Source organism: Sinocyclocheilus rhinocerous, unplaced genomic scaffold (assembly GCF_001515625.1).
Source record: "Sinocyclocheilus rhinocerous isolate Xijiao unplaced genomic scaffold, SAMN03320098_v1.1 scaffold4194, whole genome shotgun sequence".
Lineage (NCBI taxonomy): Eukaryota > Metazoa > Chordata > Actinopteri > Cypriniformes > Cyprinidae > Sinocyclocheilus > Sinocyclocheilus rhinocerous.
Window position 1 is genome coordinate 199,731 of NW_015652268.1, and position 14,260 is coordinate 213,990.

Below are 14,260 nucleotides of genomic sequence, written 5' to 3' on the forward strand. Positions count from 1 at the left end.
ATATATATATATATACACTTTTCATTAATTGTTATTTCAGCTTTAGTTTTTTTTAGTACAATTTAATGAAAAAATAATTTTTTTACCATTTTTATTTTTAATATTTATAATATTTATATAATATTTCAAACATTTTCTTAAATAATAAAAAATATAAAATATTTCATATTTTATTTAAAAGTAATGAAACTGTTTCTTATGCGTTTAGTTTTAGTGTTCTATAATAAGCTGGTGTGACTGAAGGATGCAGACCTCTCATTCTCTGCTGTCTGAAGGAGCAGCTCATCATTATTAAATGATAAAGTGTCTGTGTGCAGCAGGTTGAGGCGTGAAGACGTCTTATAAGGGCTCTTCAACAGATCATCTCTGAATCTGCTCTCATTCACACGGTCCTTCCACTCGATATCTGATCTCCTGCCTGAAGTACAGTCAAAGCATTAACAAAAAAACATTATCCAGTTAATGAACTCAAAGTCTAACATATATTTCCCCAGACTGGGTGCAGGAGAGATTAAAAATATGTGCATTTATAAAAGATGCCATGCATTTAATATTATGCACTATATTTACAGCATCTGGACTATTTCTGCTCTCGCCTCACAACCTTTATATTTACTGTACATATAAACAAAGTTACCATTTTGTCACATAAATAAAATTAAAATAATTTTTTAAAATGTAATTTCAAAAATAAAAAATGTATACTATATGTATAATAAATGTCTTAAATTTATTTTATAAAAATTCCACATATTAAATTTAACATTTTTAATATAAAATATTTTTTTAGTATTTAAATGTATTTAAAAAAAATTAAATAATACATTGAAATGTATTAAACATTATTATTTATTTTTTTAAATAAAAAAAACGAAATAAAACATTCCACATAATATCAAATATAAAATTATAAATATCAAATATTATATTTTTCGCATTTAAATTTATTTCTAAAAAAAAAAAAAATTATTGAAATTGATTATTAAATTTATTTTATAAAAATTCCACATATTAAATTTAACATTTTTAATATAAAATATTTTTTTAGTATTTAAATGTATTTAAAAAAAATTAAATAATACATTGAAATGTATTAAACATTATTATTTATTTTTTTAAATAAAAAAAACGAAATAAAACATTCCACATAATATCAAATATAAAATTATAAATATCAAATATTATATTTTTCGCATTTAAATTTATTTCTAAAAAAAAAAAAAGATTATTGCAATTGATTACATTTTAAAACTTTAAAAAAAATCCACATAATATTAAATATAGAATTATACACAAAATATTACATTTGTATTTAATAAACATTTTTCTGTGGTCATACACTTTTAGAAAAAATCTTTCTTACCTGAACGACTGACCAGAACGTCGACTGATGTAAAGCTGTTCGCTTTGTACATTTTCAGCTCGTTCATTTCATGCCACAGTTTACGCTTATTTTCCTCATCCACTTCACTCTGATTCACTGATCAATCGCAAATGATTTGACTTCTGTCTTCGATAAAAGCACAAGAATCACAATCGGAATCAGAAGCGACTTTGGAACCTTTGCACATGAACGTGAGAAAAAAAATTCCAAAACAATGAATTTGTTGATAAAATGTCTTTATTCCCTTCTTAAAAGAAAAACAGAATGCATAAAAAAATCAAGAACAGATAACATAGAGAGGATGATGAATCAGTGCATTTGCTCTTGATTATATTAATAGCATTGATGAACAGGTGATGAAAATGAACAGAAGAGCAGAGACTAGAGCTTCACAACATCGCTTAGGTGTGAAGATGAAACAAGAAAGCATCGTAACACAGAAGTAAATGAGACGCTTCATCTGTAACCGGTCGCATGCGTTTCTTCCTCCAGCGGTGCACTTTTAACCACGGCTTCTTCCGAAGATCCGCAGAAGGTATAAGAAGATATGAATGATGTCCAGATACAGGTTGAGCGCGGCGAAGACGTATTCCTCGGGACTCAGGGACAGATTCTTGTTCCCGAGAAGCAGCTGCGTGTCCACGGCCAAGAACTGCAACACAAACATGACATTATTTCCTTTATTCTGTTGTATATGAGTGGAAATGAAGCGTTTATTTACAGCAGGGATTCCCAGAGTTTTTTGGCTTGAAGTACCCCTAAGATTTTAAGTCATCGTTTCAATCATTTAACACCTCGTTATATTTGAACATATTTAGTAAGTGTTTTTCTTTAATGATTTAGTTTAATAATAAATGGATTATTTGTTTTACACTATAACTGAGTACATTTTTAGTAACTGTTTTTACTTTGCTTATTTAATTTTTTTTAACATTCTCTTTATTGCTTTTTTTTAAAGAAAGAGAACAAAACAAAAACGTAAAATCCAAATTACATGTAAACAACGTTACAAGAACATCACACCTTGCATAACAAAATTTAATTTGAATACCCATCCCCATTTATTTTCCAAAAAAAAAAGGGCTGTCACAAGTGTTTCAAAGTACCTTTGTTTTTGACTACATCTTAGATGGAAACAATACCTTGTCACTTTCAAAATAGTCTATATTTAATTTATTTTAATAATATATTATTTTCTTTATTTTATAATTTAATACATTGTTAGTAATGTTTTGTTTTAATTGTTTTTAAATTATTTATTTTAATAATACATTAATTATTTTACATTATAATTTAGTACATTTTAGTAATATTTTATTTTGATTGCTTTTAATTATTTATTTTAATACTTATTTAAGTATTTATTTTACATTATAATTTAATCATTTTTAGTACTGTTTTTTTTATTATTATTTGTTTTAATAATTATTTATTTGACGTAATACATTTGTCACGATCACCAGCTGGAGTGCCCATGAGCTCCACCAGAGGGCACTCCATCCCTGACTTTTACCATTCACTCAGCACTCCATTTCCCATAATCCTTTGCCTGGACTCTTCACTGATCACATTCACCTGTATCTCATCACCTCATCAGTCTCATACTATAAAAGTCTGGTTTACTCACTCCTTGATTGCGAAGTCTTGTTTTGCTGTAGCTTCCATTTCTGAGCAGTTTTCCTTGTTCCGACTTTGGACTGTGACCTTGTTTCTTTTGATCGTTTGCTGCCTGCCCTGACCCTTGGATTACTGTTTTGTCTCGCCTTGGAGGTTGTTGTTTGCTGGTGATTTACCCTGCCTGTAATACGACGCTCTTTTAATAAAGCTGCATTTGGATCTCCAACTCCGTTGTCACCGCTCGGCGGTACAGAAGACTTCGCCCACCCAGATCCAGCAGCTTTTATGGAGCTATCCAGGCCAATTGCGGACTCATTCGACCAGCTACCGCTCCTTCGGCAAGGAAACCTATCTATTGAAGAGTACATTCGTCAGTTCTGTGAGTTGTCTTATCAAGTATCCTTTGATGAGGTTGTATTAAAGGACATTTTTCATTGGGGACTCAATGAATTCATCAAATCATGCTTACCAGAAGGTAAATTCAGTTGTAGTTTAAGGAACTTTATGGACTACGCGCTACTGCTGAGTAGCTCTTCTTTCACTGTCGGGGCTGTCGAGGAGGACGTTTCCCCTAAAAATTCACCAAGATTACCATCATGTCCTGTTAACATGGCCACCAGCTCAGAGTATCTTCCCAAGATGGCCGCCAGCTCAAAGTCTCTTTTCAAAATGGCCGCCAACCCAGAGACTTTTCATAAGTTAGCTGCTAGCCCAGGAACTGTTCACAAAATGGCTGCCAACCCAGAGACCGTTCACAAAATGGCTACCAACCTGGAGACTTTCCACAAAATGGCCGCCGTTCCAGAGTCTCGTTCCATCATGATGTCTCTGAGTCTTGTCCCGTCATGTCCGCCTTTCCTGATTCTTGTCCCCTCATGGCCGTCGTTCCAGAGCCTGCTCATGTCAAACCTGCCAAGCCAGAGTCTTCACACGTCATGCCTCCCAAGCCAGGGCCTCTTTACAACATGGCCACCACTCAAGAGCATGCTCACGTCAGGGTTGCCACACCAGAGCCTCGTCACGTCACAGCTGATTTTCTAGAGTCTCGTCACATCACAGCTGATCTTTTAGAGCCTCGTCACATCACAGCTGATCTTCTAGAGCCTCGTCACGTCACAGCTGATCTTCTAGAGCCTCGTCACATCACAGCTGATCTTCTACAGTCTCGTCACGTCACCGCTGATCTTCTAGAGCCTTGTCACATCACCGCTGATCTTCTAGAGCCTCGTCACGTCATAGCTGACTTTCCAGAGTCCCGTCACGTCATAGCTGACTTTCCAGAGTCCCATTCCGTCACATCTGCCATCCCAGAGCCACATCCTGTCGCGGTTATGGTACCACAGCCCTCCACAGTCCTGTCAATAGAACCTGTTGCTAAGAGTCAGAGACTGGTGAAGTGTGAAGGACCCACCGCTGGTGTCGGTACGAACTGCTGGCATTCTAGGGGTCGCTACGCTCCCAAGCCACTCAGACTCTATGCTTTCAAGCCTGCCGACCGCTACTCGCCCCAGTTTCCCCTGACACAGCGCCTTCAGTCTCTGAGATAGACAATGCACTCTCTGTCCTACTAGTTATGGCTATGGCCATTCTCTGTGTTTGGGCCGCACACACCACCATAGTTTCCCCAGAGGTTGCAGCCTCCACTGCAGAACCTCCCGAGGTGGTAGTGTCCACTCTAGTCCCCGAATCTGTTCCCGAGTTTAGCCCAGAGAGGGTTTCTGTTCCCAAGTTGAGCCCAGAGAGGGCTTCTGTTTCCGAGTTTGGCCCAGAGAGGGCTTCTATTCCCAAGTTGTGCCCAGAGATGATTCTAGCCCCTCACCACTGCCCAATGTCTGTTTCCACCCCTGATCTCAGTCGTGTGTCTGCCTCAGCCTCTGAATAAAGCTCAGTATTCGTTCCAGTCCCTGACAGTAGTCTAGTGATGACTTCAGCTCCTGAGCAGAGTACAAAGATGGCTTTAGTCCCTGAGCCCGCTCCAGTCCAAGAGTCCACTTCAGTTCCCCCTAAGGTGGCAACTTCTGTTGCAGCATCTTCCACGGCGGTGATGTCCGCTCCAGCTCCTCCCAAGACAGCAGCGGCACTCTTCCCCGAGCTCTCGGTGTGCCCAATCACCTCGGATTTTACCACAGACATTATTTTTGAACTCTCCCTGTTTTCTGATGCCTCTGTTATGGCCGCGAGTGCTGTCTATGAACTCTCATTGCCTATTGAAGCTCCTGTTGCTACTGCTGCAGAACCTCCAGAGGTGGCGGCATCCTCTGCAGAACCTCTGGAGGTGGCGGGGTTGTTCACTTCAACTCCCTTCAAGACAGGGGTGTCCACATATGAACTCTTTCTCTGTCCTGACGAGGTCATGGAGACCGTCAGTGAACCCCCTGTCATACCCGTCTCAGCCATAGAAGCCAATCATGAACTCTTAGCCCTGCCTGTTATGGTCACAAAGACTGCCTCTGAATTCACTCAGTGCCTTGTCCCAGCCAAAGAGGCCTTTCCTGAACTCTCTGTTTGCCCTGTCCCGGCCAAGGTGGCCGTTCTTGCGTTCTCTGTTTGCCCTGCCAGGGCCAATAAGGTAGATCCCGAGCCCTCTGTTTGTCCCATAACGACCAAGGAGGTCCTTTTCTGAACCCTTTGACTGTCCACTCACGGCCAAGAAGGCCATCTGTAAATCCTCAGTCATGCCTGTCTCAGCCGGTGAGACCGTTCATGAACTCCCAGTCCTTCCTGTCATGATCACCGAGACCACCTCTGAATCCACTCAATGTCCTGTCCCAGCCAAGGAGACCATTAATGAACTTCTAGCCTGCCCTGTCATGCCCATGAAGGCCGCCTATGAACTCTCTGCCTGTCCTGATATGGTCAATGAGGCAGTTTATGAACTCTCAGCCTGTTCTGTCACGACCAAAGGGGTTGCCTTTGAACTCTCTGCCAACCCGGTCACTGTCAAAAGGGCTGTCCCTGAACTCTCTGCTCACCCTGTTACGGACAAAGATGCAGTTTCTGAACTGTCTGCCTGCCCTGTTACGGCCACAGAGGGCATTGTTAATCTCTCTGTGCTCTTTGTTCCAGTCCCACCTGCTCCGCCATGGTGGTCTTCTGCTCTTCTCTGGTGGTCTTCGCTTCTGCCCAGGCTTCCTGCTTCCTGGCTCACTGCCCTGTTGGCTCTGCCTTGGTTCACTGCTCCGCCGTGGTGGTCTTCTGCTCTGCTCAGGTGGTCTTCGGCTCTGTCTGCTCCGACGTGGTGGTCTTCTGCTCCACCCGGTCCGTCTGCTCAGCCGTGGTGGTCTTTGGCTCTGCTCTGGTGGTCTTCGGCTCCGTCTGCTCCACTGTGATGGTCTTCGGCTCCGCCCTGGCACCCTGCTCCGCCGGCTCTGCCTTGGTTCACTGCTCCGCCATGGCTTCCTGCTCTGCTGGCTCTGCCTCAGTCCCTTGTTCCTCCCCTTCCTCATGGACCTGGCCCTCCATGAGGAAGGGGAGCTATGTCATGATCATCAGCTGGAGTGCCCATGAGCTCCACCAGAGGGCAATCCATCCCTGACTTTTACCATTCACTCAGGACTCCTTTCTTATAATCCTTTGCCCGGACTCTTCACTGATCACATGCACTTGTATCTCATCACCTCATCAGTCTCATACTATAAAAGTCTGGTTTACTCACTCCTTGATTGCGAAGTCTTGTTTTGCTGTAGCTTACATTTCTGAGTGGTTTTCCTTGTTCCCTAGTTTCCTGTGGTTCCGACTTTGGACTGTGACCTTGTTTCTTCTGATCGTTTCCTGCCTGCCCTGACCCTTGCCTGTTTTTTGGATTACTCTTTTGTCTCGCCTTGGATGTTGTTGTTTGCTGGTGATTTACCCTGCCTGTAGTACTACGGTCTTTTAATAAAGCTGCATTTGGATCTCCAACTCCGTTGCTAGAAGTTCATTATTGTTTTTAATTATTTTTTAATTATTTAATTTAATATTTATTAATTTATTTTAAATTATAATAGAAAAATTTTTTGTACTGTTTTTTTTTATATATATATAATAAATTATTTACTTATTTAACATTGAGTTATACATTTTTTGTACCGTTTTATTTAGTTTTTAGATGTATTTATTTGAATAATACTTTTTTTATTTATATAACATTATGATTTAATACAGTTTGGTAAGTGCTGTATTTAGGTTGTTTTTATTTAAGAATTATTTATTTTAATTTTACATCTGTATGATTTAATTAATTTGTAGTTTTGCATGAACTCGTGAAACTTAGACTTACGCAGGTGAAGATCAGCGCGCCCAGCGTCGAGTAGATGAGGTCCAGAATCCTGTTGTACAGGAAGATGCACAGGATCCCAGAGAACATCAGGACGATGAAGCAGACGAACAGCACGCCGTAACAGGAAGTGAAGTCATATTTGGTCTGCGATTGGACAGGAGACATTTATTAAAATCAGCACTAACACTGTAACTCTTCTGCTTCGGATTCTTTTATTACTCCATAAGACGTTAGTCCATAACTACTATACTATATATATATATATATATATATATATATATAAAACAAATAAACATGACAAAAACACACACAACTAAATTACTAAAACTATAAAATTAAGTTACTTTTTTATATATTTATTTCAGTTAATGTTTATTTATTTTCAGGGTTATTATTGTTAACTAAAACAAAAAAACTAAAACCATTAAAAAAAATTTAATTACTTGAAATAAAATAAGCGCTAACTGAAATAAGCTTTAAATAAATAAAATAAACAATAACTGAAATAAAATATAAACTTTTTTTTCAGCTAGTTGACAAGGCAACATTTAAATAAAAATAAAAAATGACAAAAACACACAAGACAATTATTAGAAGTTTAAAACTAAAATGAAAAAAATTTAAATGGGGAGCATTTCGTTTTCATAGGGGGGCACACTTTTTATGATCTCAGAAACAGACATTCACCAAAACAATAACAACCTGTATTATAACTTAATAGTTTTGTTCTGCACGCTCGCGAATCCTCTCTTTATAACAAAGTGTAGACACAATGTAAATAAGAGATTCACTGCGCAGTGTAGAGAGATTTGTTGATTAACTTAAATAATTAACTTTTATTAAATAAATAACTTTGTAAAATCGCCATGAAAGTTATGATGGGTGACAGCTTTTTAATTATTACAAAGGTAGCTTTCTATGCCATATACAGTTTAATCCATTCAGAATTGGAATATAAGTTTTGTTTTTCATGCTGCTAAGAAAACCAAATGCCGCGTAGGCCTACACTCTACGGTTATATCTACGGTTCTCGGTTTCCAAATTAAAACAGAAAGATGAGCGCTGACCTGCAGAGAGAAGACGATGACCGTGAAGCAGACCAGCACAGTGATGCCGATGGCCATCATCACGATATCAGTGTCGTAGAAGCTGGAGATCACGCCCACCATGTAGGACATCGCCAGCGTCAGAATACTCTGAGACGCAAGGAACCGTTTATTATTATGCATGAAAGGAGAATTTAAGTCTGTTTTACATTTGAAAAAGCCTCATCAGAGATTCACCAGAGCAATGAGGTTCCACGGATGCTTCCTGCGAAACTCTCCGCAGCACAGGATCACTAGGTAGGGCACGAGGAAGACTACGTAGCCCACCCAGTACGTCCAGACGTTCTGCATCACGAACAGCTTGACGTGAGGCTCGAAAGTGAAGATGGCCACGAAGCCGCAGGTGACGGCCAGCTGAAGACTCAAAACCGAAAAAACCTGCAAAACACATCAAAACTCACTGCTGGGGCTCAAACCAATTTAGTCTTGATGCACTAAAATATCTAAAACGGAAATAAAAATTAATAAAAACTATATAGACATATTAAAAACACTAATAAAAAGAACAAAAACATACAACAAAGTTACTACAACTTTAAAATTAAAAATTTAAAAATTAAAAAAATTCAAACGCGTGTATTCTCATTCAGTGTAGCTCAATGTACTAAAATGACTAAAACTAAAATAAAAATTGTTTAAAAAAAACGAATAAAAATAACAAAAACATACAACAAATTTACTAAAATTTTACCTAAAATTAAAATAAAAAATATAAAATGAAAAACTAATTCAAACGTGTGTGTATTCTCATTTAGTTTAACTTGATGTACTAAAACAACTAAAACTGAAATAAAAATTAAGAAAATACTAAAACTTCACATAAAATGAAAATGAAAAACCTAAAAATAGAAATTAGTTCAAAATGTTAATAAAAGCTATAATAGTAAACTATGATAACTATAAAATTTCTCATTTTCATTTACTTTAAAATAACTAAAAACAAAAATTAATAAAAATATAGACATTTAAAAAACAAAAAGTAATAAAAATGACAAAAACAACTAAATTACTAAACGTTTAACTAAAATTAAAACGAAAAATATAAAAATAAAAACAAATTTAAACATTTCTCATTTTCTTTTAGCTTAATGTGAGGTACTAAAATGACTAAAACTAAAAGAAAAATTTAATAAAAAATATAAAGATATAAAAAAACAAAAAATAGAATATGACAACAGAATTGCTAAAACTGTAACTAAAAAAAAACGAATTCAAACATTTCTCATTTTCATTTAGTTTAACGAGACGTTTTAAAATAACTAAAACTGAACTAAAAGCTAATAAAAACTATACAGATATATTTTAATAAAAACTAATAAAATTAGTAAACTAATAAAAACGTACAAAAACACACCAAAATGACTGAAACTTTAACTAAAATTAAATGAAAAATATAAATAAAAACTATGCATCTGAACATGATGCTTTCTGAACTTGACTCTTGTTTTGAATCTTTCACTGGTCCTGTAATGAAGGCTTGCTCTGTATCAGTGTTTACCTTCCGGATGAACAGTCTTCTGACGGCTTTATTGTCGAGTCCGGAGCCGACGAACTGCTCGTTCTCATAGTCTGGAGGAGGATCGCTGTGACCCGGCTCACCCATCGCCACTTCTGTCACAAAACAAAACTTAGTTTAGAGCTTATGAACAAAGAGCGAGCCGTATGTGAGGTAGAATGTCTCACCGTATGGAAGTGGTTGTTCGTACGCTCCGCTGCTGTACGGATCTGCCATATACGGAGCTGCTGGAGGATACGGGTGCGGTGGATATCCAGAGCCTCCCTGTCCGTACATGGGATTCCCGAAAGCAGTGGGTGGAGGGTACGGCGGACCGACGGGAACAACGACGGGAACGCCAGCGTCCAGACCTCCGTGAGGAACACCGGCATCATACGATGGAGGCTGATCCACGCCGGAGACAAGAGGAGGGTTTTCAAAACGAGTGTAGCCGCTTTTGTTTTGTGCCATGACTGGATCTCAGTTCTGGAAAAAATAAATAAATAAAATGCAATATATGCTATCATACAGTATGTTTATATATATATATATATATATATATATATTATACAGATAACGATATATATATATAGTATGAAAGGGATTTTTTTTACATTTATATTTTCATTTTTTTTACATAATGTAAATTTCTCCAAGAAAAATTATTCCTTATTCCTAAATTATTCATATTATTTATAATCACATATCAAGATTCTCCCAGAAGTATTATTCCTAATTCCTTAATTATTCATAAATTATTCAAATAATGTAAGAAATGTAATATATATTATATACCATCCTCACTGTATGAAAATCTTGAAATATCTGTTCTATTAAATATTTTTAACGAGAATATATATATATATATACACATACACACTATATTGCCAAAAGTATTGGGACACCCCCTACTAATGAACAGGTTTGACTACTTTAGTAATTTCCATGAGTACAAATCTTAATGTTTAAGCATATAATGATATTCTAGGGAATTGTGCGCTTTTAATTTGATAGCAACAGTTTGGACAGGACCCTTTTCTATTCTAACATGAAAATGCCTCTGTGTTTAAGGCAAGGTTCAAAAAGAAATGATTGATTGAGTCAGTGTGGAAGAACTTGACTGGTCCTCTGGTGTGACTTTAAATGCAGACCTTGAGCCAAAAGCTCATCACCAAACACCAATGACTTGTGTGTGTGTGTGTGTGTGTGTGTGTGTGTAAAATTTATTGTATGTAATTTATTATACTATACATGTATAATGACCTGTTACTAGCCACTGTACAGGTGATTATGCTGTTCTCCTGCTTTTAGATCTTACGACTGCATTTGACACGGTAGACCATAAGATCTTGGTTTCTCGCTTAGAACATTGTGTTGGTATTAAGGGTACTGCTTTGGACTGGTTTCGGTCTTATTTGTCTGACAGAAGCTTTTCTGTCCGCCTTGGGGTTTTATGTCCTCTTTGGCATCCCTCTTGTGTGGCGTTCCTCAAGGTTCCGTTCTTGGGCCTATGCTGTTCTCTTTATATTTGCTTCCCTTAGGGTCCATTTGTAGGAAGTATGACATCTCGTTTCATTGTTATGCAGATGACACACAACTTTATCTGCCTTTGAAACGGAAAGATGCAAAGTCCATAGCACCATTGTTGGACTGTCTTGGAGATATTAAAGACTGGTTGGCCTTAAATATTTTAAAGTACAATGAAGAAAAAGCAGAAGTTGTGGTATTTGGATCCGGGGGTACTCGTGATTCTTCTCATCTGGATCTCGGTGCTTTAAGACCGTATGTGAAGCCCAATGTAAAAAACATAAAAATGTAGCACCAAGATACCTTTTTGATTTAAAGTGGTCATATGACGTTGCTAAAAAGAACATTATTTTGTGTATTTGGTGCAATGCAATGTGTTTATGCGGTTTAAGGTTCAAAAAACACATTATTTTCCACATACTGTACATTATTGTTTCTCCTCTATGCCCCACCTTTCTGAAACGCGTCGATATTTACAAAGCTCATCGGTCTGAAAAGCGAGGTGTGCTGTGATTGGCCAGCTATCCAGTGCGTTGTGATTGGCCGAATACCTCAAGCGTGTGACGGAAATGTTACGCCCCTTACCATATTGTGATGATGCCCTGTCCGGCCGGAGCGACGAGACAAAAACATTAAAACCCATTATAAACGAGGCATTTGTTGCATCCAGTGGGGACATAATTACGGATTATAATGACTTATACTGTCTTTTTACGCGTTGCGTATCGCGCCGCGTAAACATAAAACCATGTCTGCATTTGTGATCGGAGAAATGACAAACTACAAGCGCTACTCTACACTGCTCAAAACTCGCGTTTGAATCGTCAGTGGCAGGGCCGGATTTATGCATAGGCATTCTAGGCACGTGCCTATACTCGCTCGTCCAGGGGGGGCCCAAACACAATGAAGAGAGATTTTTGCTGCGTCTCAATGTACCTACTTATACTACGCCCTTAAAGTATGTACTCTTTTGGTGAAGAAAAAGTACGCACTTTTGAGTGTGTAGTAGAAGTGTAGGCAAGCTTTGGGACATAGGCCTACTATCACGTCACACAACTGCGTCTTTAACGGACCGCTCTGTCGCATAGATACACGCACCCTGTCGCTGTAAATTGGCCTGTCAATCATCTTGTCACAGTTAACATCCTCCACCCGTATTGGAGAGAAAAGAAGTAGCACATTGATCTGCCAGTCGCGGGTCTTTCATGCAGAGAACTCTGCTCATATTTTATGCATAATGATGCATTTAAAAGTTAACGACCAAACGGATGTTTATAAAAGTTTACATTGCTGTTGCAGATGAAATATAACACAGATAACATTAAATAAATATTTTTTTACCAGATTAAATGTTGAATATTAGTAACTCAAACCCCTTTCTAAGCCTCTCTACCTAACCGCCGGCCGCGCACATCTGCCATGTTTGTAGTTTTAACACGTTTTATTCGTGTTTGTAGTTCTGGATAGAATCCTTCACCAAAGCGCAATGGATTGTGGACAATATTAGCCATTAGAGTGTGCACGGATCCACACTTCAAAAATCGACCTGAAATAGTAGACCATCCGGGGACTTTTGGCACACTCTTTTCAACATACTATGCTTTGGGACACACTTATTCTAATCTCACATACTATTTAGGATGGATCGTATGAACATTGAGACGCAGGGATATAATTTTTTTTTAAACTATGGGCAATCTACTACAGTAAAAGAACCAAAACCCCAGAAGACAAATATAACAACCAATAGGGTAAAAATGACAAACTATTTCCATGTTTTCCACCTTTTTATGTAGCTACGGAAATTGCGCTTTCTTTCTCCCGTTCTCATTCTCAGACGCACACACGCAGAGATGCGGACAGAAACTCGTTGTCAGCGCTGCCCCGCGAATTTATCAATAAAATAGTTTCACAGCTGAAAAGCTACATGACATCTCTTAGTAGCGAGGTTCTTGAAGCAGTTCAACTAAAAGATTCACTTTTACTAGACGCTGCTGCTGAGAGACGCACAGACGCAGGTATTCACATGCGCTTAATCTCTCTCTCTCTCTCTCTAATAACTGCATTAGCCTGCATATCAATAGCGCAAGTCTGTTATTAGCTCTAAAATGACATTTTGGAATCTGCAACGGAAGGTTTGGGATGAGGTGCGTAAGAAATTACTTCAACACACACAAGATTTCAGGACGGAAGCATGACAGATGTCTTGAAATAAATCATCTGAACAATGTCTTGAGGTGGTTGTGACTCCAGGCCATTAAAATTATTAGAGAGCAAGTCTGTTATTAGCTCTAAAATGACATTTTGGAATCTGCAACGGAAGGTTTGGGATGAGGTGCGTAAGAAATTACTTCAACACACACAAGATTTCAGGACGGAAGCATGACAGATGTCTTGAAATAAATCATCTGAACAATGTCTTGAGGTGGTTGTGACTCCAGGCCATTGAAATTATTAGAGAAATAATGCACTCCCGAAAGTGGTTTGGCCACGACGCCGGAGCCTATTAATGGAACGGTTCTCCGTTCTCAAAGAAAGAACTATATTCGATCTTTGTTGACTGATAATATTTAGGAAGGGGGGCCTATGTCACGATAAGAGGTAAATCCGGCTCTGGTCAGTGGCAAATTCTTTAAATATGAAAATGTACTTGCAGGCTGTGTGTCAGAAGCACCAGACTGTCCTTGAAAAAGTTGGAATTGCCCCACTTTATAGAAACAACTCTCCCGGGTTCAGGAAACAGTCCTCCGTAAAATGTGCTGCACACATCTGAATATTTGGGTTGAACTGTTCTGGAACAGTGTTGTAAATACAACTTAACCACTGATTTCTAGTTGTGTCCTCTTTTGGAAGGCCAAACAAAGTATTTTCGC

General features: G+C 38.1%; 1 protein-coding gene across 2 annotated transcripts in view; it reads right to left on the reverse strand.

The window, feature by feature from the left end:
* Positions 1–1,711: 1,711 nt before the first annotated feature.
* grinab (glutamate receptor, ionotropic, N-methyl D-aspartate-associated protein 1b (glutamate binding)) overlaps positions 1,712–14,260 on the reverse strand; it is a 13,887-nt gene continuing 1,338 nt past the window's right edge. For both annotated transcript variants that reach the window (XM_016520072.1, XM_016520071.1), the window contains exons 2-7: positions 10,049–10,346; positions 9,864–9,976; positions 8,543–8,743; positions 8,327–8,455; positions 7,260–7,403; positions 1,712–2,036 (exon numbers count right to left, since the gene is read on the reverse strand). In XM_016520072.1, the coding sequence (XP_016375558.1) occupies positions 1,887–2,036; positions 7,260–7,403; positions 8,327–8,455; positions 8,543–8,743; positions 9,864–9,976; positions 10,049–10,331 (1,020 nt within the window). In that variant the 5' untranslated portion in view covers positions 10,332–10,346 and the 3' untranslated portion in view covers positions 1,712–1,886. The remainder of the gene's footprint in view (positions 2,037–7,259; positions 7,404–8,326; positions 8,456–8,542; positions 8,744–9,863; positions 9,977–10,048; positions 10,347–14,260) is intronic.